Source organism: Mercenaria mercenaria, chromosome 9 (assembly GCF_021730395.1).
Source record: "Mercenaria mercenaria strain notata chromosome 9, MADL_Memer_1, whole genome shotgun sequence".
Classification (NCBI taxonomy): domain Eukaryota; kingdom Metazoa; phylum Mollusca; class Bivalvia; order Venerida; family Veneridae; genus Mercenaria; species Mercenaria mercenaria.
The window spans coordinates 63,383,690-63,409,654 of NC_069369.1; the positions used below are offsets into that span (position 1 = coordinate 63,383,690).

Sequence of the window (25,965 nt, forward strand, 5' to 3'; positions counted from 1 at the left end):
GCAACCTGTCGAATATAAATTCGGCGACTGTTTCATGGATGGTATTAAACACTGTCGATTTAAAGATTTTCAATTAAAGATTTTGAGAAATGCCTACTTTTGGGAAGAAATAAAAGTCATTGCTGGCTTTTCTTTTCATAAAAATCGGGATTTTTTTTTTGGGAAAGGCTATTCATCAGTTTGATATCAATTTCAACTTGAATCTATTAGATTTGTAAATGCAATTAGCGAAATTTTGTATGACGTCAATACACATGCACAACAAGTATGACAAAAAACCCCAGAATATTGTTTGAAATTTGATGAATATCATGTTTAACAAAAGTTGCTCAAATGAAATATTTGCCATACATGGATGGAGCGTTTTTTTTAAGTCACCGAGTGTATATCATCAGCCCAGTTTTGACAAACGTTTGCTTAAGAGCTTTCTGAATTATTTCTAGCCATCATCCTGGAAAAGAACCAGTACTGTTGTCTACGTTTACCGCGTCTGAGATTCTTGTTGGGGATCGAACTCTCGACCACCAGACTGGTTGGTCAGCCAACATCAGCACCATCTTTTAAAACTATCTATCTGCGGGTTCAAGCTGTGGTATCAACAGTAGTAAATTAAATCAAAGTTTTAAACGATAAAAAAGAATCAAGACAAGATTTGAATGTTTAGTAATAACTTGATTAATAAATACCGTTTTCGTTATAATCTCTTGGTGTACGGGGCAATGGTCGCCCCGATTTCTTCGACATCACGAAAGCTTGTATAAGCCGTCCAGGCTCCTAAATGATGCTGTCAATATCAAATCTACAACAATACGGAAATTACCTCAATGACAGGAATACAACATGAAACATAATTAACAGTACAATGACAGGAAAATATTTTTTATTGCTCGTACTTAAATAACCACATCATTGCAGATCTGGAAATTCAGTTGTAGGAAAATAATTCTTATTCTTCCTTTATTGAATTATGTGAAACTTTTCACCGAACAAAAAAATACAAATTTAAGTTTTCCTTCACTAAATCTTACAATGACCGCACGTATATGTGCTGCTTAAAAGGGACACACATTCGTTTTTTTGTAAGATTTTATTAATTAAGATATTTACGGTGATTACAGTATTAAGTTCCATTTTAACATCAATAAACAGTGAAGATTTCATTAAAAAACAAAACATATATATATATTAAAATGGCGCCAAATAAAGCCATTTTTCTGGGATTTTTCTTTTTCACCTCACGTACACGAGATCTAATGCAGTTTTTAGATGTTTTGATACCTATATGCATTTCGGCCATTTTGGGAAGTAGTGCAAGGGCATGGGCGATTTTTCAAGCGTGTGTGTGTTCAAGTGTGCATGTGAATGGGCGACGTATTAGACGGATTGTTGACGTCTGGCCAATTGTGACTGTATTTAATGACTACTGCAACAAAACTGATTAGACTATGAGCCAGAAGGGGTTTTGCCCCCCCCCCCCCCCAGGGGGAATTTTGTGGACCATATTTTTTTGAAACTTCAATGTGTGGTGAACATTTTGGCATAAAGTTTGCAACTGGCGAGTGAGGCTTTTCTCCGTAACAACACCTTAAAATACGTTACCCTCAAAACCAATAACTTTTTCATCAATTTTTACAGACAAATGGTACCATTAAGTTAGTAAATCATTTCAAGTTTGCATATTTTATTACAAGGTGTATACTAGATGCTGCAATTTGATAAAATTTCAATATCTAAAATGTGATGTTAAAGAAGAAAAAAATCGGAAAAAGATACGTTACCCTAAAAAAAGCAACATTTATGGCATGAAGTTTTTATTGCAAATTTAGATGACCAGGTAATTAGAAATTGAAGTTACAATTAAAAAGTTCAAAGTTCAGCAAAAACAATGATATATAGATTGCTAGTATAAGTTAAGGGAAAGCATAATTTTAGCGATTCTTAAAATGTAACGTCATTCTTCCAAAATATGCTAATTTTCAATCATACCTACTTCAAACATGTTTTTCATAAAATGTTCTATCAATTTTATATTGACATTCTTTAGTTACATGTAATACAACTATATACTTATTTATCAACAAACCTCTAACTTGTAAGATGTCTTACATTGAATTCTACATTACATTTTACGTTACCAAACATACAAATTATATTGCATGTCTTCATTTTCTTTTAAACACACTTTATCAGTTGAAAAAAACAACAACAATATAATTCTGTTCTCAACAGTTAGTTTTGTATTTCAAACTGAATGTTTAACTTAAAACACGTATGAATATATCAAATTAAGTTACAATTTACGTTACCGAACAAACTAACTATATCTCTTGTGTTCTGTTACCTTAAATATACTGTAGCACTTAGAAAAAGCATATCTACAATTCAATCAAAATATGTTTTAACATAGCTTTGCATTTTAACTTTAAACCCATGTATTTAAAAACAGTCTACGTTACAATTTACGTTGTACGTTACCTAACATATAAGCTATACATTTTCATGTATTCTGTATTGTGAACATATACTTTATCTTGGAAAAATAGCAAACTTACAATGATTTTTTTTTGTTTTAAATATTTTGCTTTCAATTCTAAACACATTCTAGAACCTAATTTACATGGTCCATGATTACACCTTCACGAGAACACTATGCAGCCAAACATTTTTTAAACAATTGATATATATATTCAGCTATTCAAGCACATTGAAGTGACATACTTATAATATATACAGACATTGCCCAACACAGTGCTCTATAAAGATGCTAAATTTTAAACAGGCATATCACGATATTTAGAAATCTTGTGCATGTTTATGCACACACATTTTACATTTTGTTAACTGCTGTATGTTGTAACTGTGATTGTTTTGTAGTAAACCCATTCATCAACATAGACTTCATCCAACATGTTGTCAATCTCAACTGTATCCTTAAGTAGATATACCATGTACATGTATCTTCTATGGAGCCGGTATCCAGTAATGGTCATGACTGGAATACAGTGACTTTCTTTAATACGGTATGTATATATTGATGGTAGTTCAATAAGACAATTATAGGAACTGCCTTAAAATAGGATATTCTGCAAGTGAAATTAATGTATCTCTAGTAGGTAAAGTAAAGTGCATTTGATTGCCCACTCTGAAGGCAAGTTCTTACAAAACTAACTCTTTTGATGGCAAATATGGGACTTTAAACTTTTATGGGTGAATTCCGTTACCAATTGACAAGTTTATTCCAGACAGAGGACCTATTTGATTTCCAGTCATTTGAACCCCAACTGGTTTCTAGAGAACCTAAGGTCAGAGACAAAAAACACTACTGGGGAATATTGTTACTGAAAGTCAAGCCACTTGTGTGAAGTTTGGAGGCCACTTTCTTCCAAAGGTTTGTGTACCTCATACTAGCAACCCTATTCAACATCAACATCAAAAGCCCGCTTGAGTACTGCCCTTCAGTCATACTGGGCAGTTGCCTTTTAATAATGTTGGGTACCAACAGTCAATCTATCACTGTTTGTTCTAGGTCATGAGGGCATTTGTCTAGGTCATGACCAGTAGGGGCACGTTGTGCCAGAGTCTCACTTATTGGTCTGGTTTTGGCTTGCTTACTCTTACTCAGTAAGTGGACGTGTGGATTTGGTTAAGTGGCGGCAAGATCAACTTATCTCCAGTGTGAGACTGCAGTCTCTAAAACTGATGGTAGATATGGCTGTGCAGCCTTTTTTTAACCACAACATCCTTTGTACTTAGGTTGAAACACGAGTCCCTTCCAGATGGGTATTGTTATTTCGGGACCTTTTGAGGGACCTGTCTGGTTTAAGCAATAGAGATTCTTGGGCTGGAGGCCTAGGAAAGGGACTTCGGGTCATGGATCATTTACTTGAGACCCTCGTTTAGATATGTGTCAGCAGAGGCAAAACCCAGTCCAGCAATAGACGCAGAAACTGTGTCCATCTGTTTTAAGTCTTCCCAGCTTCCTGGGTATCCCAGGTTTATCCTTGTGAAAGACGCAGAAGCTATGTCCATCCGTCCGCCAAACTTTCAAGAACACCCAAGTTTCTCAAGATTTGTATGTTTTGCTAGGTATCTTGACTGTGTTTTAGAAATATAGGTCAGAATGAGTATCCCATAGCACACATTAGTATGGGTATTCCAGCACGGTAATAATTTGGCACATTTCTCCGTACAACCCAAGAGTTTATGAACTAATGCAGTATGTGTATCACCTGGCATACATTATTGTCAGTATTATGGTCCTTGCTCTGGGTATCCCAGGGCTTTGATAAATTGGTATTTTTCCAGGCATCCCGGAAGTTTATGAACTTGTGTCAGGGTATCCCATGACCTTATGTTTTGTTATTATAAGATATGTGTGGAATAACTGCTTCAGTATAGTAATTAACCATCTATTGGGGAATCTCGTCTGTTTTAAGAAGGAAGTACTTCTGGTCTGCTTCGCATTAGATATATGATTGTTATTGGCAAAACCTCCATGTTAATTACCCTGCAGGGTATCCCTGTTATGTCTGATTCTGCAAGGACTGCATTTGTGGCCCCCAAGCCCTTATGACCCACTTTATAGAACAGGGCTGGGGAAGTGTAGTGAGAATGCTGTTAATGGTTACCAAGGTCACTGTCAGAAGTCACAGGAGAAACAGCAAATCAGCGAGGAGGATCGACATCACATGGCTAGGAGGATCAATCGTTTACGAGGAGTATCTCCTCTAGACCAGACTAGAATGCAGTTGTATTTATCATCAACAACCGGAATCTAAGGCCATCTGCCTTTTAGCGTTAGAAACCTCTTCCATCCCTAATAAGAGTGTATAGTGAATACCATTTTTCACTTCAAGCTCAATGTCACACTTAGTCGTCAGAGGTCATACCTTAGGACTAATATTGCTTTGCATTGCGGAGTCTATGTTTTTAATTATACTAATGACACTTATGATATGCAGTCATACTGGTACATTCAAAGAGCTATCTATTCTTAATATACATTTAAATAATATTTCTAATGAATTATAAAATCTATATACATTTATTTGATAATGTTGTTCATGTCTGGTGATAAACATGTTTATTTATAGTCCAATGTATAAATTTTTTAAAATCCTGACCATATAGGTAATACCAAAATTTTAAATATTTTTTCTTTAACACATATTTCGGAAAGGTAATGTATCATATGTGACATATTGAATAAGTTAACTCTAGGGACAGTTTTGTTATATATAAATTTAATTAGTGAACTGGTTATTGGCCATTATCAGTATTTTACAACTTAAAAAAATCATCATTGTTGATATATTTCTATGTTCTAGTAATTTCAAAAGAAGTAACGTAAGTTACGGATAATACATAACATCTATTCACCTAAAATGATATGAACATATGATAATTTCTATTTTGAATACATAAACATGTCTAAGCGTCTTGTTTATTACGATTAATTGTACAACAGGCATGTTTATAATATTAAATTAACATAAATGGTGAATTAAATGAAAATTTGCATGGTAACGTATTTTAAATCTCCGTAACTCGTTAAAGCCCCAACGGAAACTTACAAACTTTTGTCTGTGAATGCCAACTACCATAAGGTTTAAGAAAATCATAGTGTTGAAAATTCCCCCTGGTGGGGGGGGGGGGGGGGGGAGCAGGGTCAATTGTCAGCTCAAGGTCTATATACTTTGAACTACAAAATACTGGCATTAATCAAATCGTTGTAAATCACAGAATAAATTACAAACATAAAAACTGTATATGTTTTATTAGTCTTCTTCGATGACTAACCTTTAATCTTGTAACATGATAATAATAGCCCCGCGAATATACCGCTCTACATTAACACATAAACATATTTATTTTGCTCCAAAGCCTTTGATTTATCCAGAAAATCACGCTCAAACCTTTCAAGCCGTCGTCGCACATAAATACTTCAGTTTGTTGCGATAGCATTTATCTTTTAGAACTACCTGCTAGAGCATACTTTTTAAGCTTGTTGCGATATCAATTATCTTTCAGAACTTGCCGCAATAGCAAACATTTTTATCTTTGGGTTTACATGAAAATAACACCTTTAACGTGATATAATCTATCAGCGGCTGTTTTGAGACAACAAGTAACAAACAAAAATGGCCATCTGGAGAATTCAGCAAAAGAAAGCTGGTTTTAATGCGGTTCTGGAATCAGCTTTGAGCGATAGCAAGAGCGATTTTGAGATTTTGGTCAGTTTGTCCCGTTTTCCAGCCAAACTAAAGCAGACACGGGCAGATGCAGTATGATCGGAGGTACGCATTTATAAACGGACTTGCAACATACAAAAGACATTTTACAAAACAAAACAAAATACTTACGACGAATTTTCTTCTTGAATCGACGCTTTGTTGACAAAAATTGCTTGGCGCGATACCTACAGCATGACGTCATAGACCACGTGATTGTGCACCGTGTAGAAACAAATTAGTATATAATTACCACTTCTGTCGGCAGTGCATAAATCCTAGCTCTTCTGAAAATTCATAATTAGGTGTTTTCCGCAGAAGCTAAAAATAACTCCCAGCAAGCTAAGCTAAAAATAACTCCCAGCAAGCTAAGCTTAAAATAACTCCATGTAAGTTATTTTTCTCGTATTGGTTTGGAAGCCATACAATATAATTTAACAGGTTGTCTGTTGTAAAAATGAGTAAAATTAATGAATGAATGAATGAATCAGTATAATGTTAATTTGTGCAATAATTAATCAATATATCATAGTTTGTGAAATAATTAATTGGTATATCTTAAGGCGTAAAAAAAAAATTGTTTGTTTCCGATATCCCGTCCTACCCTAAATTTTTGGCCTGACCCTAAATGTTTTTATGGCCTTGGAGGATAATTTTTTCAACTTTTTGACAAAAAGTTGTAAAACTGCACTTTTTATGCTTTAAACATGGTCAGTGATGTTAGAAATCAACTTACTGATGCTCCAAAGGCATAGCCCCCTTATTTGTATTCATTTTTTGACACAAAAATAATTTCCAAAAAGTCTCCCTTAATAAAAAAAAAAATCCAAAAAAAAAAAAAAAATCCGACCTACCTACCCTAATTTTTTTGAGCATGTTACCAGAAACAAAGATTTTTTTAGGCCTAATTTGTCAATCTGTAAATATTCCCAGTTATGATGTACAGATATGTAAAGATATTATTTACTATAGCTTTCATGACTGGAATTTTAAAATATATAATTGTTATAAAATATTCCATGACTGCATGTACGCAACAGTTCAGTATTATAATCATTGTTTTTGCTTAGTCTCTTGATATTTCCTTACTATAATGCATTCCACATCGTGGCTTGTGGAAGTCATTAAGATGAAGTAAGTTGATCATGCCTTAACCTCTAGCATCATAGATACACTGCCTTTTGTTGCTTTGAAAAGTGACAATAAACAAGCAATTTTGCCAATCTTCTTAAAAGTACTACTCCCACACGATAATTTAAACAACAGCATGTTTATATTATTGTTTGATTGTTATGGTTTTCTTGTATCGTTGAACTCAAACAGGTTGTCAATGATAGAACTTAATTGCATATTGTATGTTATACAAAAATATTTTCTGTATTGAATCGTTTTAATGGAGAAAAATCATAATTATCAAACATGTTATCGTTTGAGTTATTGTGCAGGATTTATAATCAATTTATAATACAAACAGAACAAAAAGTAACTGTGCAATTCAATATGTGGTCTTCATGCACACAATTTACAATGTCCTAGAAGTTCTTATTAGTCCCCTATAATGAGACGACATGTCATGCACAAGATCCAGACCCCTAGCTCTAAGGTCACGTCACACTTAGAGATTAAAAGTTTCTTGTCCGGTCCATAACTCTTGTCACCGATGAAGGGATTTTAAAATTACTTGGCAAAAATGTTCCCTATAATGAGGTGATATGTCTTGCGCAAGACCAAAACCCATAACTCCAAGGTCAAGGTCACAGAAGTCAAAGGTTAACATGGCCTTTTTCTTGACTGGTCAATAACTCTGCCATTTATCGAGAGATTTGAAAATAATTTGACACAAATGTTAACCATATTGAGAAGGTGTGTCGCTTTTATGACCCGGGTCCCTCAGGTCAAGGTCAATGTCAAAAAATTATTCATACCTAAACTTTTCTGGCATATTTTGTGCAGACAACTGTAGCATTCTTGGGCAGGCTTCGGAGGCATTTGTCACCAATAGTGACAGCTCTTGTTCTTGCATAATCTATTTTTGTTGTCAGAATTATTTCAATAGGAATAGCTGGAACTAGACTGTATAAAGTTTGCTTAATTATGTGTTGTATTTTGATACCAATTTGTATATAGAATTTCAGTTAAATTCTGGCAAATGATTCAGGTACCAGGATGTCATTAAAATCTAGAAAAGCACATGTATTTATATTTCAATGATATGACTTCTAAATATACTGCAGAATCTGGTAAATAAGCGCATATTCGAATATAAGCGCATATCAAAAGTAAGCGCATACGGCCTTACCATTATTTGGTCAGAATGTTACCCTCAATAAAATCTTGGACGAGTTCGATATTGGGTCATCTGGGGTCAAAAACTAGGTCACCAGGTCAAATCAAAGGAAAAGATTGTTAACACTCTAGAGGTCACAATTTTGACACAATCTTAATGAAACTTATTCAGAATGTTACCCTCAATAAAATCTTGGAGGAGTTCGATATTGGGTATTCTGGGTTCAAAAACTAGGTCACCAGGTCAGATCAAAGGAAAAACTTGTTAACACACTAGAGGTCACAACTTTAGCCCAATCTTAATGAATCTTGGCCAGATTGTTACCCTGAATAAAATCTTGGAGGAACTTGATATTGGGTCATCTGGGATCAAAAACTAGGTCACCAGGTCAAATCAAAGGAAAAGATTGTTAACACTGTAGAGGCCACATTTATGACTGTATCTTCATGAAATTAGGTCAGAATGTTAATCATGATGATCTCAAAGTCCAGTTTGAATCTGGATTATGTAGGATCAAAAACTAGGTCACCAGGTCAAATCAAAGGGAAAGCTTGTCAACACTCTAGAGGCCACATTTATGATCATATCTTAATGAAACTTGGTCAGAATGTTAATCTTGATGATCTATAGGTCAAGTTCAAATATGGGTCAGGTGGAATCAAAAACCAGGTCACTAGGTCAAATCAAAGGAAAAGCTTGTTAACACTCTAGAGGTCACATTTATGATGTATCTTCATGAAACTTAGTCAGAATGTTAATCTTGATGATCTTTAGGTCAGGTTCGAATCTGGGTCATGTGGGTTTAAAAACTAGGTCACCAGGTCAAATCAAAGAAAAAGTTAGTTAACACTTTAGAGGCCACATTTATGACCTTATCTTAATGAAACTTGGTCAGAATGTTAACCTTGATGATGTATAGGTCAAGTTCAAATCTGGGTCAGGGCCAGTCAAAAACTAGGTCACCAGGTCAAATCAAAGGAAATTCTTGTTAACACTCTAGAGGCCACATTAATGACCATATCTTCATGAAACTTAGTCAGAATGTAAATCTTGATGATCTTTAGATCAAGTTCGAATCTGGGTCATGTGGGGTCAAAAACTAGGTCACCGGGGCAAATCAAAGAAAAAGTTAGTTAACAGTTAAGAGGCCACATTTATGACCATATCTTAATGAAACTATCTTGATGATCTTTAGGTCAATAGGTCAGGTGAGCGATACAAGGCCTTCATGGCCCTCTTGTTTATCATAATTACAGGTGACAAGTTTTCTTACCTGTTGAATAGTCAATAGGTGTTAAAAGATTATAACGTCTATTGTCTGATAAACAATAATTGTTTACAATAATAATGCTTTTCGAACTGAAAACGGTTTTAAGTAAATTAAAGTTAAAGTTTATTTACCAGAAAAGTTGTTTGCATTGTTATAACAGTTTGTCATTTTTTTGTAAATGTTTAAAAAGAGTGTGGATAAAATGCTACAATCTTAGTGTTAAACAGTTATTGAATGGTCCGAGAGATTGACCATATTTTGCAAATTATGAAGTTCATTATGCTTTCATTATGGGTAAATACCGTGGGTCTATAGGAAGTAGTTCACTGCGCACGTCCTTGACAATGTTTTATTTTCGTTTTTTTTAACCAAGGTAAGCACTTTCAATATTCCTGATATATCAAAAATAGGCGCGCATGGCTTGCCTATAAGCGCATATCAAAAATAAGCGCATAGTTTTGGCTTAAGTATAAGCGCATATCAAAAATAGGCGCATAAAAGTGTCACTATTTTTATTATAAGCGTATACGCTTATTTACCAGATTTTACAGTAGATTCTTCCCTCAAAATGATTTTGTTTTGTTTCTTGATAAAATTTCAGAACATGTTTATGATTTGGAGTGTGAGGCAGAACCAAAAGTTGCTGGAAATAGAGTATGGTGGAGGACACAGAGCATTGGACTACTGTTGCCATGGAAACAGTGCCACCTTTGTGTATGTCAAAACTAGAGAGGTCAAGGTCACTAATATAGAGATGAGGTCAAATCAGGTTATTGTTAAGGTAAAATGCAGAAAGTTTTCCTGTATTAAGGAACTTAAGGTGTGAATTCATTTGTATTTAGGCAATCTGTATTGATCTTAACCCTTATCATGCTGGACACTACTGATTCTGCCTTTGCGACGAGTGTAGATCATGATCAGTTTGCACATCCGTGCAGTCTGATAATGAACTACACTGTTTGATATTCAGTTAGTAAATTTTCAGTGAACACCCCTTCGAATGATAAATGGTATTGCCCAAATTGAATGATGGACCAATACATTTTAAAAATATAGCAGGGTAAGGGTTGAGACATTTTCTGAAGGGTTGTGTCTCTTGCTGTAAGCCTCTCACACAATATTGCACAATGTTTCAATTCAATAGATCAACAAAGATAACATGTCTGGCTGTCTATACACAAGTAGTAAACACTGTAATGGTTATGATAACACAGCTTTGAAACAGTACAGCATCTATTTCTTCTTTTTAGAAATGTTTACATGGAAGAGAGTTATGTGATGCCAAACATATCTGCTCAGGAATTGACAGTTCAGGTAAGGCTGTTAGATTTGCATATGTTGACAGTTCTGGTATAACATTGTTCAGTTTTTTCATGTAAAGTTTAAAATTCGGACCTAGACCTTTAAAAGGGGGCCTCCGTGGCCGAGTGGTTAAAGTCGCTGACTTCAAATCACTTGCCCCTCATCAATGTGGGTTCGAGCCTCACTTGGGGCGTTGAATTCTTCATGTGAGGAAGCCATCCAGCTGGCTTACGGAAGGTCGGTGGTTCTACCCAGGGGCCCGCTTGTGATGAAATAATGCACAGAGGGGCACCTGGGGTCTTCCTCCACCATTAAAGCTGGAAAGTCGCCATATGACCTATCATGTGTCGGTGCGGCTTAAATCAAACAACAAAAGACCTTTAAAAGTAGTAACCAATGTTTTCATATCTAAGTGGGGTTGGAATAGTATGACAATTGTTGCCGAGTTGTTACGGTCATTGACTTTGGATCCCTGGCACCATCCAAGCCCTGCTCCAGTTGTTATGTCAGAAAGTCATTCAGGTGGCTTGCTGAAGGTTATTAGTTCTGTGTATGTGCCTGTTTATAGCTTAAATAAGGCTGGGAGGGGCATCTAGGGTCTTCCTCTACAGTTGAAGCTTGGACCTGCAATGTCAGTGTTACAAAAAATATTTAAAAAACTATGAGCTAAAACCTAATATCTTAGAGCAAAGTGTTGTGTTTACTCACTTGACTTAACATCATGAAATACTATTAAAAAGGAGTTAAAATAAATTAATTACTTCGTAAATGCAGTTCATAGATGATGCTCATCAGAATATCATATTGATAACATGCACACAATTTACAATGTCATAGAAGTTCTTATTAGTCAGAGTTGGTGCTATTGTATATCATTAACTATCATAAACCAAAAATAGCTTAGTTAAATATATTTTATCTGTTTACAAATTGCTTTTTGCATTTCAAAAGCATGGTATATGAATATTGCTGAATAATTTAACAATATCTCACACTTCATGTTTATTTTTAAAGGATATTATATTGTATGTTATATGTTATTGTATGTTGTATATGTTATATAGGTAGCAAAATGATGTATATACATCAGTGACAGATATCAGATCATATTGCATTAGATTAGTCACTTTAGTATGGGAATCTGTGTTGCAATGCAGTACTTCAGTCATTTGTTTGTAGTTGTATTGTCTGTTATCACAAAATTTTATATCAATGAAATTTAAGGGATTTCAATTATTATGCAATATAAAATACTGATGTTTGAAATGCCTGAAATATGTTAATATTTCATGTTTTGCTTAGAAAGCTTCCAGTTTGAAACCAGACAGTATTTGTTATCTGATGTGAAGGTGTGTGAGGGAAGTTGTTCAGTGTTGTGTGGCTTGGAGAAGACAAGTTATTGACGACAGCACCTCAGGGCATTGTTGTAACTATACATAAAGGCATACTGTAAATCTCTTATTGAAGTCAAGTCATCTCCCAGCACACACTTAAAGTCTCATATTACATATATGTAAAAGTAGAGTAAAGTTTCTTGTTTAACAGGGTGGTCAACGAAAGTCCCCAACTGGAATGGACGGAACAACTTATTTCCAGCAGAGCCCACGACAGGCATCATATTTACCTCCCCAGCATCCAGTATAGGCCGATACTGCTGGAAACAGTACCAATTTAAGTAAATCACCCAGCACTGAACACTAGTTGGGATATCAGCCGCCATCGGGAATCGAACCTGGTTGTAGTCCAACCTGTTAACCACTGCGCCACTGACTCCCTTATGTGTTCTCCAAGGGCATACTGTAAATCTCATATTGCATACATGTGTCCTCCAAGGGCGCACTGCAAATCTCAAATTGCATACATGTGTCCTCCATTTAGGGCACACTGTTATTCTTGTATTGCATACATGTTTTCTCCAAAGGCACACTGTAAATCTCATATTGCATACATGTGTCCTCCAAGGGCACACTGTAAATCTCAAATTGCATTAGGGTACATTGTAAATCTCATAGTGCATACATTTTGTCGCTCAATATAACCATATTTCACATGTCCCACACACCTCATGAACAGAACATTAATTCTCTCATTGTCCACGAATTTGAAGGAAAAAAAAACAGAGCTGACAAAAGTTTTTCAGAATGTAGTTTATGCATATCTCAAATGAAAAGCTGCAACATTTAGCATTTGAAAAATTCTGACTGGAAACTGGTAGGTAACCTCACTATGCACACATATCCCAAATATACCCTTAAATTGCTTATTTGTCATTCTGTATATATATTAGCCCTTACCATGCTGGACACGATTGATTCTGCCTTTGCGGCCATTGTAGATCATGCAGTCTGATCAAGATCTGCACTGTTAGCCTTTCAGTCAGTATCTTTTTGGTAAGCACCCCTTTTAACAGTTAATGGTACTGTCCAAATTGAAAGATGGACAAGTTCGTGATAGAAATTTAGAAGGGTAAGGGTTAGAAATGACCCCTTTTCAAAGGCATTATTTTTGTAAGCTATCATTCTTTTGTAATAACCTTTACAGATATTTTCTACATACATTCTATAATTACGGTTATCGTTAAGTGTACATTTTATGTTTAAAGATATTTTTCAGAGTACAACTAAATATTTCTATAAGTGTGCATACATAACTTTATTCTTGAGAGTTGTAGTCAAATTGTTAATATACATGTTCTTTTGTAACTTTAGATTCACAAGTGAATCAATTCTGAAAACAGTAAGTAGTGTCATAATGACTCTCGTGCAATTATACCACTAGGTGTGCCCTATGTTAACTCCTTTTAAAGGCATATGCTAGAGTATCTGTTTATGAGATGGGCGAAATTTTTCCAAATACCAGAGTTTCTTCAAACTTTGGATATTGAAGGACAATCATCTAAGAAACAAAGATATGCAATAAAATTTATAGGTCGCCAGTATTGAAAAAGAGTTATCTGCCCTTGAAAACAGCATTTTTGGGAAAAAAATTCGCTGATCTCATATACAGAGACTCTAGTGTACGCCTTAAAATGACCATGGTTCTTACTTACATTGCCTTATCAACCAGTTTCTTTGTAGAGCAACTATTTGAAATTTTTCAATTAGTAGAGCTATTGTAAACTCACCTGAGCCAAAGGCTCATGGTGAGGTTTTGTGACCACTCAATGTCCGTCGTGCGTTGTCCGTCCGTCAACATTTTCTAAAAAGTCTTCTTCTTGAAAACCACTGGGCAGAATTACACCAAACTTCACAGGAATGATCCTTGGGTGGCCCCCTTTCAAATCTTTTCAAAAAATTGAATTCCATGCAGAACTCTGGTTGCCATGGCAACCGAAAGGAAAAACTTTAAAAATCTTCTTGTCCAAAACCGCAAGGCATATAGCCTTGATATTTGGCAGGTGAACTGTGCCCCTGGGGTGAAAACAGGCCCCGTCCCGGGGTCACAAGTTTTACCTAGACTTATATAGGAAAAAACTTCTTGTCTAAAACCACAAGACCTAAGCCTTTGATAATTGGTATCTAGCATTGCCTTGTGGTCTTCTATCAAAATTGTTCAAATTATAACCCTGGGGTGAAAAGAGGCCCTGCACCGGGGGTCTCAAGTTTTACATATACTTATATAGGAAAAAACTTTAAAAATCTTCTTGTCTAAAACTGCAACGCCTAGGCTTTTGATATTTGGTTTGTTGCCTTGCCTTGTGTTCCTCTACCAAAATTGTTCAAATTATGCCACTTGGGTGAAAAGAGGCCCTGCCCTTGGGGTCCTGGGGGTCACTTGTTATATGAGTTATATAGAAATTGATACTTAAAAAATTATCAGATCATATTTCCTAGACTGCTGAATTATAATTACCTAATGACCCCAAGTGATTAGGGGGTCACTTGACTGTGATCTTGACCTACTGACCTACTTTCTTGTTTTTTAAGATACAGCCTTGAAATTTGGATGACATGTACAGTTTTGCACACCGATCTTAAAACTGACTTTCAGTGACCATGAATGTGACCTACTGACCTATTTTCCAATATTTTAGCATCAGTTCGCCATTTTAAACATGTTGCTCATATTACTCAGGTGAGCGATTCGGGGTCATTATGACCCTCTTGTTTTCACTCTTTCATCCATGTCCGCATCACAAAAGTTTCGCATGTAAGCAGGACTGGTGTCTTTAAAGGACTAGGCCTAATGCTTTCTAACTTCAAACATGTGTATGTGTATGTAGTCATGAGATGACTTCAAAGGACAAGTTACATAACTCTAGCTTTTATTTTGTCAAAGTTATGCCCCTTTTTAGCTCACCTGAGCACAAAGTGCTCAAAGGTGAGTTTTTGTGATCACCCTGTGTCCGTCGTCCGTCGTCAGTCGTCCGTCGTCAACAATTTGACTGTTAACACTCTAGAGGTCACAATTTTGGCCCAATCTTAATGAAACTTGGTCAAAATATTATCCTTAATAAAATCTTGGACGAGTTTGATATTGGGTTATCTGGGGTCCAAAACTAGGTCACCAGGTCAAATCAAAGGAAAAGATTGTTAACACTCTAGAGCTCACAACTTATGCCCAATCTTAATGAAACTTGTTCAGAATGTTACCCTCAATAAAATCTTGGACGAGTTTGATATTGGGTCATCTAGAATCAAAAACTAGGTCACCAGGTCAAATCAAAGGAAAAGCTTGTTAACACTCTAGAGGTCATAATTTTGGCCCAATCTTAATGAAACTTGGTCAGAATGTTACCCTCAATAAAATCTTGGACGAGTTTGATATTGGGTCATGTGGGGTGAAAAACTAGGTCACCAGGTCAAATTAAAGGAAAAGCTTGTTAACAGTCTAGAGGTCACAATTTTGGCCCATGGTATGAATATAACCCTTGATAATATCTTGGAAAAACTCGACTTTGGATCATCTGGGGTCAAAAACTAGGTCACCAGGTCAGATCAAAGGAAAAGGTTTTTAACACTGTAGAGGCCACATTTATGACTCTATCTTCATGAATTTTGGTTAGAATGGTAATCTTGATGGTCTCAAGGTCCAATTTGAATCTGGGTCATGTAGGATCAAAAACTAGGTCACCAGGTCAAATCAGAGGAAAAGCTAGTTAACACTGTAGAGGCCACATTTATGACCATATCTTAATGAAACTTGGTCATAATGTTCATCTTAATGATCTATAGGTAAAATTCAAATCTGGGTCAGGTGGAGGCAAAAGCTAGGTCACTAGGTCAAATAAAAGGAAAAGCTTGTTAACATTCTAGAGGCCACATTTAAGACTGTATCTTCTAGAAACTTAGTCAGAATGTTAATCTTGATGATCTTTAGTTCAAATTTAAATCTGGGTCATGTGGGGTCAAAAACTAGGTCAACGGGTCAAATCGAAGGAAAAGCTAGTTAACACTTTAGATACCACATTTATGACCATAACTTGGTCAGAATGTTAATCTTGATGAGCTTTAGGTCAGTAGGTCAGGTGAGCGACACAAGGCCTTCATGGCCCTCTTGTTTATTTAGAATTTTAGGTTAAGATATTGTATGTAAGCAGATTTCTCAAAAACTACTTGGCCTAATGCTTATAAACTTCACAATATGATATCGGCATCATGAGTTGACCCAACATGGCAAGTTACGTATCTCTAGCTTTTATTGACAGGAAACAATTTCAAATGATGTTGTGTTTTGGTACACAAGATAATAGGCAAGGCCCTTTAAGAATAGACAAAAATCAGTGAGATATTGATACTGTTAATGATGTTAAAATGACCTTCACATTTGTGTTGGCTCCCAGTAAACATCGCTGGGTTTCCACGGCAACGCTAGCTCAAGAAGGCTCTAGGATAGTGGCTGGTGATCGTACTGGCAGTTTGTTCGTGTACATGTTTGTAGATGAAAGCAAGGTGATTTATATCTGCATTTCCTTTGTGTGAAAGCAATGTTATATAAGCATTACAACTAAATTTAATTGTTTTATTTGCTGGTATTGTTTTTATCTGCCTATTTATATTTAATATCTTATGAGACAAATTCAACCCTGATGCAGTCTTTAAGGTTGTTTCTTATTTATGATGTAAAATGAACAGAGTTCTGGTCCCAGTTACAACATTTCCAACTTCTTACTTATCTATTACTTGTTTCTAATCAGAATCCTCAGTTATAATGTTTAAAACATCAGCATGTTAAATTTTTACAACAGAACTTAACTGTATTTCAGACAGGGGAATTAATCCAGACGTTTCCCAAGTTTCATGGCAAAGCAGGTGTTACCTATGTCTGTTGCCATGACAACCAAGTATATTCTAGTGGACGAGATGGTATGTACAGGATGTTTGTATGGAATGAAGACAACCAGCTGGATTTATTACACACTAACAGAGTTAGTAAGATTTACTTTACACAGTTACATTGTTAGACTATTGTACTTCACACAGTGTTAGTTTTAGACTATTGTACTTTAGTAATACATAGTAACAAGATTCACATATTGTTCATGACATACAAATATATTTGTTTGTTTTTTGTACCTAAGGGTGCAGTCTTCAAATCACATGCCTCTTATTGAGTGTGGAACAGGGTTAAAACAGACTTGAAAAGTCGATGAATTTTATAAATGTCCTTGACAATGACTAAAACTTAAAAAAACTGAAACTTTTGAGAGAAAAACTTGGACGAGTTTCGCCAAAATGTCCTTAAAAATAATTGTCAGCAGCGTGCTTTGTGGAAAGAATTACTTTGAAAAATAAACTAAAAGAATGGAAATAATTTTAAACAAAAAAAAAAAGTATTTGGTCACTTACTGAACCTGGTATGCACTAGCAGAGTCAATACGAACCCTGTGCAAAGTTGGTGATTCTACCCACAGGTACACATGCATGACTAAAATAACGCATGAAAGTCTCCATATGACATACTAAGTCCCAACTTGCACTGTATCAAAAGATAAACTATGTCCAAACTTAAGTTATGCCCCAACATAAACTGTATCCGAAGATGAACTGATACTATGTTCCGACGCAAACTGTATCAAATGATAAACTGTGTTCCAACATAAACTTAGTCATTCTGTAAGCTGTGGTCCAACATAAATTGTGTCCCAACTTAAGCAATGTCCCAACATAAACTCTGTACTTATGTAGACTTTGTTCCAATGTCAATTGTGTCCCAACTTCAACTGTGTTCTATCATAAACTTTGTCTCAAGATAAACTATGTCCCAAGATAAACTGAGCCCAAAGATAAACTATATCCCAACATAAACTATGTTGGAACATAAACTATATCCCAACATAAACTATGTCGGAACATAAACTGTATCCCAACATAAACTGTGTTCAAAAGCTGAATTATGTCCCAACATATTTGTCCCAAAATGAGCTTATAATGTCCCAACATAAACTGTGTCCCAACATAAACTGTATTCCAACAAAAACTGTGTCCGAAAGATGAGTTGTGTTCCAAAATGAGCCCAACATAAACTGTGTCGCAACATAAGCTGTGTCTCAACTTATTTGTCCCAAAATGAGCCCAACATAAACTGTGTGGCAACATAAACTGCTTCCCAGCATATTTGTAGCAACATAAACTGTCACCAAACAGAAACTGTATCCCAACATAAACTGTGTCAAAAAAAAATTCAGACTGGAATTGTCAGTAATTTCATATTATTAGGGTAATATGTTTTGGTTTCCATAGTTTTTGTATCATTCATATTTTAGTGTAATATCCAGTAATAACTTTGGTACACATAATTATATATCTAACTCATTACAGGTTTGTAAAAGTTTTGAGTGGTTGGAAAAGTTGGAGTTTACAGAAGAGGAAGATATACAGATACATGGATTTTACACGGTTGGTTAACATTTTAGCCCTGCAGTTAGTTAGTTAAGATGTGATGGAAATAAATCCCAAATTCCTTTTGTATATATTTCATGTAAAAAATTTAATGTTCTCTGGTGTCTTGGAAAGATTTTTATGCCCCCGAAGGTGGGCATATTAAAACCGCACTGTCTGTCCTTGTGTGTGTGAACTTTGCCGTCTATAAAGGGATTTTGAAATAAATGACTTAAATGTTCACCATAATGAGACGACATGTTGTACGCAAGACCCAGTCTCCAAGGTCAAGGTCACACTGAGGTCAAAGGCTAACAGGATCTGTTTCGTGTCCAGTATATAACTCCGCCATTCGTGAAGGGATTTTAAAATAACTTGGCATAAATGTTCACCATAATGAGACGATATGTGATGCGCAAGACCCAGACCTCTACCTCAAAGGTTAAGGTCACACTTAAAAGACAAAGGTTAACAGGGTCTGTATTGTGGCCGGTTCATAACTCTGCCATTTGTCAAGGGATTTTGAAATTAGTTGGCACAAATGTCCCCTATAATGAGACGACATGTCATGCACAAAATCCAGACCCCTAGCTCTAAGGTCAAGGTCACACTTAGAGATTAAAGGTTTCTTGTCCGGTCCATAACTCTTGTCATCGATGAAGGGATTTTAAAATTACTTGGCAAAAATGTTCTCTATATTGAGGTGATATGTCTTGCGCAAGACCAAAACCCATAACTCCAAGGTCAAGGTCACAGAAGTCAAAGGTTAACATGGCCTTTTTCTTGACTGGTCAATAACTCTGCCATTTATCAAGAGATTTGAAAATAATTTGACACAAATGTTAACCATATTGAGAAGGTGTGTCGCTTTTATGACCCGGGTCCCTCAGGTCAAGGTCAATGTCAAAAAATTATTCATACCTAAACTTTTCTGGCATATTTTGTGCAGACAACTGTAGCATTCTTAGGCAGGCTTCGGAGGCATTTGTCACCAATAGTGACAGCTCTTGTTCTTGCATAATCTATTTTTGTTGTCAGAATTATTTCAATAGAATAGCTAGAACTAGACTGTATAAAGTTTGCTTAATTATGTGTTGTATTTTGATACCAACTTGTATATAGAATTTCAGTTAAATTCTGGCAAAAGATTAAGGTACCAGGATGTCATTAAAATCTAGAAAAGCACATGTATTTATATATCAATGATATGACTTCTAAATATACTGTAGAATCTGGTAAATAAGCGCATATTCGAATATAAGCGCATATCAAAAGTAAGCGCATACGGCCTTACCATTATTTGGTCAGAATGTTACCCTCAATAAAATCTTGGACGAGTTCGATATTGGGTCATCTGGGGTCAAAAACTAAGTCACCAGGTCAAATCAAAGGAAAAGCTTGTTAACACTCTAGAGGTCACAATTTTAAAACAATCTTAATGAAACTTTGTCAGAATGTTACCTTCAATAAAATCTTGGACGAGTTCGATAGTGGATATTCTGGGTTCAAAAACTAGGTCACCAGGTCAGATCAAATGAAAAACTTGTTAACACTCTAGAGGTCACAATTTTTGCCCAATCTTAATGAAACTTGGTCAGATTGTTACCCTGAATAAAATCTTGGAGGAATTTGATATTGGGCCATATGGGGTCAAAAACTAGGTCACCAGGTCAAATTAAAGGAAAAGCTTGTTAACATTGTAGAGGCCACATTTATGACTGTATCTTCATGAAACTAGGTCAGAATGTTAATCATGATGATCTCAAAGTTTAGTTTGAATCTGGGTTATGTAGGATTAAAAACTAGGTCACCAGGTCAAATCAAATGAAAAGCTTGTTAACACTCTAGAGGCCAAATTAATGATTATATCTTAATGAAACTTGGTCAGAATGTTAATCCTGATGATCTATAGGTCAAGTTCAAATCTGGGTCAGGTGGAATCAAAAACTAGGTCACTAGGTCAAATCAAAGGAAAAGCTTGTTAACACTCTAGAGGTCACATTTATGATGTATCTTCATGAAACTTAACTTAGTCAGAATGTTAATCTTGATGATCTTTAGGTCAGGTTCGAATCTGGGTCATGTGGGTTCAAAAACTAGGTCACCAGGTCAAATCAAAGAAAAAGTTAGTTAACACTTTAGAGGCCACATTTATGACCTTATCTTAATGAAACTTGGTCAGAATGTTAATCTTGATGATGTATAGGTCAAGTTCAAATCTAGGTCAGGGCCAGTCAAAAACTAGGTCACCAGCTCAAATCAAAGGAAATTCTTGTTAACACTCTAGAGGCCACATTTATAACCATATCTTCATGAAACTTAGTCAGAATGTAAATCTTGATGATCTTTAGGTCAAGTTCGAATCTGGGTCATGTGGGGTCAAAAACTAGATCACCGGGGCAAATCAAAGAAAAAGTTAGTTAACAGTTAAGAGGCCACATTTATGACCATATCTTAATCTTGATGATCTTTAGGTCAATAGGTCAGGTGAGCGATACAAGGCCTTCATGGCCCTCTTGTTTATCATAATTACAGGTGACAAGTTTTCTTACCTGTTGAATAGCCAATAGGTGTTAAAAGATTATAACGTCTATTGTCTGATAAACAATAACTGTTTACAATAATAATGTTTTTCGAACAGAAAACGGTTTTAAGTAAATTAAAGTTAAAGTTTGATTACCAGAAAAGTTGTTTGCATTGTTATAACAGTTTGTCATTTTTTTGTGGATAAAATGCTACAATCTTAGTGTTAAACAGTTATTGAATGGTCCGAGAGATTGACCATATTTTGCAAATTATGAAGTTCATTATGCTTTCATTATGGGTAAATACCGTGGGCCTATAGGAAGTAGTTCACTGCGCACGTCCATGACCATGTTTTATTTTCGTTTTTTCAACCAAGGTAAGCACTTTCAATATTCCTGATATATCAAAAATAGGCGCGCATGGCTTGCCTATAAGCGCATATCAAAAATAAGCGCATAGTTTTGGCTTAAGTATAAGCGCATATCAGAAATAGGCGCATAAAAGTGTCACTATTTTTATTATAAGCGTATGCGCTTATTTACCAGATTTTACAGTAGATTCTTCCCTCAAAATGATTTTGTTTTGTTTCTTGATAAAATTTCAGAACATGTTTATGATTTGGAGTGTGAGGCAGAACCAAATGTTGCTGGAAATAGAGTGTGGTGGAGGACACAGAGCATGGGACTACTGTTGCCATGGAAACAGTGCCACCTTTGTGTATGTCAAAACTAGAGAGGTCAAGGTCACTAATATAGAGATGAGGTCAAATCAGGTTATTGTTAAGGTAAAATGCAGAAAGTTTTCCTGTATTAAGGAACTTAAGGTGTGAATTCATTTGTATTTAGGCAATCTGTATTGATCTTAACCCTTATCATGCTGGACACTACTGATTCTGCCTTTGCGACGAGTGTAGATCATGATCAGTTTGCACATCCGTGCAGTCTGATAATGATCTACACTGTTTGATATTCAGTTAGTAAATTTTCAGTGAACACCCCTCCGTATGATAAATGGTATTGCCCAAATTGAATGATGGACCAATACATTTTAAAAATATAGCAGGGTAAGGGTTGAGACATTTTCTGAAGGGTTGTGTCTCTTGCTGTAAGCCTCTCACACAATATTGCACAATGTTTCAATTCAATAGATCAACAAAGATAACATGTCTGGCTGTCTATACACAAGTAGTAAACACTGTAATGGTTATGATAACACAGCTTTGAAACAGTACAGCATCTATTTCTATTTTTAGAAATGTTTACATGGAAGAGAGTTATGTGATTCCAAACATATCTGTTCAGGAATTGACAGTTCAGGTAAGGCTGTTAGATTTGCATATGTTGACAGTTCTGGTATAACATTGTTCAGTTTCATAATGTAAAGTTTAAAATTCGGACCTAGACCTTTAAAAGTGGGCCTCCGTGGCCGAGTGGTTAAGGTCGCTGACTTCAAATCACTTGCCCCTCATCAATGTGGGTTCAAGCCTCACTCGGGGCGTTGAATTCTTCATGTGAGGAAGCCATCCAGCTGGCTTACGGAAGGTCGGTGGTTCTACCCAGGGGCCCGTTTGTGATGAAATAATGCACAGAGGGGCACCTGGGGTCTTCCTCCACCATTAAAGCTGGAAAGTCGCCATATGACCTATCATGTGTCGGTGCGACGTTAAATCCAACAACAAAAGACTTTTGAAAATAGTAACCAATGTTTTCATATCTAAGTGGGGTTGGAATAGGATGGCAATTGTTGCCGAGTGGTTACGGTCATTGACTTTGGATCCCTGGCACCATCCAAGCCCTGCTCCAGTTGTTATGTCAGAAAGTCATTCAGGTGGCTTGCTGAAGGTTATTAGTTCTGTGTATGTGCCTGTTTATAGCTTAGATAAGGCTGGGAGGGGCATCTAGGGTCTTCCTCTACAGTTGAAGCTTGGACCTGCAATGTCAGTGTTACAAAAAATATTTAAAAAACTATGAGCTAAAACCTAATATCTTAGTGCAAAGTGTTGTGTTTACTCACTTGACTTAACATCATGAAATACTATTAAAAAGGAGTTAAAATAAATTAATTACTTCGTAAATGCAGTTCATAGATGATGCTCATCAGAATATCATATTGATAACAAAACCATTAATTTTCAGGCAGACCTGTGAATGTGATGGTAACTTGTATTGAGGATACCTCAGTTTGTCTGTCTGTGCTCCACCGTATCCTTGCTCTGTACAATTTATTATTATTATTATACCAGATTTATATAGCGCCCTTTTCATAATCAATTTCACGTTCAAAGGCGCTTTACATAGTTCAAATGCAGCCACACAGGGCGCATAATTCATCCTCTACTAGTACAGACACAGAGCGATCTGACCAGAGGGACAGAGTGAGACAAAGCCCCCATGACAGAGAGATCAGAAATCAGATACATGCTTGTCCGGCTAACTTAGCCTAGCTCGTTGCGAATAGACAGCCTATTTCTTTAACGTGCCCAGTGTATAGCACTGATACACGCAAGGATTGCCTGGGTTCCTGACCAGTACACCTCTAGTTGTGTGGGAAACACTGAATAGCGTTTCTGAAAATTCTCGAGTAGCTGCCGGGGATCGAACCCCCGACCTCAGGATTGGAAGGCCAGTGTGCAAACCACTGAGCTATCCGTCCACCAGTGGTTAGTGTGTTAGCACATTGTACTTGAAATTGCTTCAGGGTAACGTAATGTGAGCTGCACTGTGAGAATACCAACATGGTGCCTTTGCGACCAGCATGGATCCAGACCAGCCTGCGCAGTCTGGTCAGGATCCATGCTGTTTGCTTTCAAACTTAAGCCTATTGCAATTAGAGAAACTGTTAGCGAACAGCATGGATCCTGACCAGACTGCGCGGATGCACAGGCTGGTCTGGATCCATGCTGGTGGCAACTATGTTGGTTTTCTCATGGTGCAGATCACAGGGTCATGAGTTTGATAGCCAGGCAAGGCATATGTTCTCTGTGATGACTTGATGAAAGACACTTTGTCTGAAGCCATTTCATGCTCCACCTTTGATTTGTGTTGAAAAATTGTCTGTTACTTGTGGAGAACAGGTTAGTACTGGTACAGAATCCAGAGCATTGGTTAGGTTCACTGCCCACCATTACATAATTGAAGTTACACTTTAAAAACAGCGTTAAGCCCGGAACAAACAAATAAATGTTCAATTTATAATTTAGTAGTTTACATTTAAGTTTAGAAGTATGAATATATGTTTAAGGTATTTGGAGGTCAAAGGCCTGCATGCATACTTTAGACTCAACCATGTATTTCAAATTTTAATGGAAATTTTTATCTATTGCTAGTATCTTATATGTACAATTTTGTTTTCTGAGTCTTTCACACTGTTTTTATCAGTTTAATGTAGCATACTTTAAAACAGTTACAGATTTCTGAAAGAAGAAAATTTTCAACTAAAGGCGACTTCTTGAATTATATATAAAAAATGTCCTTATTTCGTGACAGAGTTCATATATTCCATGGGTAATATCATGTAAAATGTATGTATCTCATATGACATGTAAACAGTTCTAGTCAGTCAAGTGTTGTGACCTCTGGAATGTTCCACCTTAATAAGACATCATAGCTTTGCAAGTTCATAATATGAGCCACGCCATGAGAAAACCAACATAATGTGTTTGCGAGCAGCATGGATCCAGACAACCAGTCTGGTAAGGATCCATGCTGTTTGCTTCAAAGCCTGTTGCAATTAGAGAAACTGTTAGCGAACAGCATGGATCCTGACCAGACTGTGCAGATGCGCAGGCTGGTCTGGATCCATGCTGGTCGCAAAGCCACTATGTTGGTTTTCTCATGGCGCGGCTCATATTATATTTGAAACAAATGGGTCATATAGGTTGACTGTTGCAGACGTAGAAGCAAGGTAAACTTTTGAAAGTTTACTTATTATGGTTTAATTATGTCTGTTTCACCATATTATGATAGATTCAGTGAAATTACATTTTTTTTCTTCAAGTTCATATTTTCCTACAAAATACATGCATTCTAAGGTTGCAGTTTGTTTTGATGTAGTTTTTCTTGACCACACAAAGATGAAAATAGTATTCCCCAACTGGATGTATGCCACAGTTTGACAGGTCATATATCCACTGTACGATGTGTATATGTCTGTTCATCCGGTCAGTCTGCAAACCAGGTCCTTGATGCTGAAAAGGAAAACCCCATTGTACACAGAAAATTGATCTTCAGTGGTGGAGGTAGAGCTCAGTTGAAAGTGTGGGGTATTGAAACCAGATTTCCAAATACAGAAAATGTAAGAGATCACACTTCAGAAACAAGAAGAAAAACTAAAAGTGAAACATGTGATCATGACTCGGCTCTCACCTCAGAATTATCAGCTGAAAAGATTGTACCAGGGATAATTGAAAAACTTCGCCATCAAGATACAGGACCACTCATTGCACAAGGTCATATACATTCTCAATTGACTAGTTTTAAGTGTAAGGAAACATCTTGTAGTGAAAATAATAGACCATCAGATACTTGTGAT

At 36.1% G+C, this 25,965-nt stretch overlaps 2 protein-coding genes across 3 annotated transcripts in view; one reads left to right on the plus strand and one right to left on the minus strand.

Annotated features, from left to right (window-relative positions):
- Positions 1-801, minus strand: part of LOC123546250 (protein mono-ADP-ribosyltransferase PARP14-like) — a 35,029-nt gene extending 34,228 nt beyond the window's left edge. The window contains exon 1 of the mRNA XM_053551546.1: positions 687-801. Coding sequence (XP_053407521.1) covers positions 687-744 — 58 coding nt within the window. The 5' untranslated portion in view covers positions 745-801. The remainder of the gene's footprint in view (positions 1-686) is intronic.
- Positions 802-11,721: 10,920 nt separating this feature from the next.
- Positions 11,722-25,502, plus strand: LOC123547278 (WD repeat-containing protein 6-like). Of its 2 annotated transcripts, none has more exons than XM_053551551.1 (6): positions 11,722-13,825; positions 17,295-17,456; positions 18,850-18,927; positions 22,040-22,219; positions 22,688-22,751; positions 23,571-25,502. In XM_053551551.1, the coding sequence occupies exons 1-6, from the start codon at positions 13,682-13,684 to the stop codon at positions 23,699-23,701; spliced, it is 759 nt and encodes a 252-aa protein (XP_053407526.1). In that variant the 5' UTR covers positions 11,722-13,681; the 3' UTR covers positions 23,702-25,502. The 2 variants fall into 2 exon arrangements, with proteins under 2 accessions (XP_053407526.1, XP_045190185.2); XM_045334250.2 differs by lacking the exon at positions 11,722-13,825 and adding an exon at positions 13,842-16,980.
- Positions 25,503-25,965: the final 463 nt, after the last annotated feature.

Coding starts and splice junctions, on each gene's coding strand:
- LOC123547278 (XM_053551551.1), top strand. CDS start 13,682: ATGTTTAAAGATATTTTTCAGAGTACAACTAAATATTTCTATAAGTGT. Junction 17,457..18,849: donor ATTTATTACACACTAACAGA/GTTAGTAAGATT, acceptor AACTCATTACAG/GTTTGTAAAAGTTTTGAGTG. Junction 22,220..22,687: donor CAAATCAGGTTATTGTTAAG/GTAAAATGCAGA, acceptor TTCTATTTTTAG/AAATGTTTACATGGAAGAGA.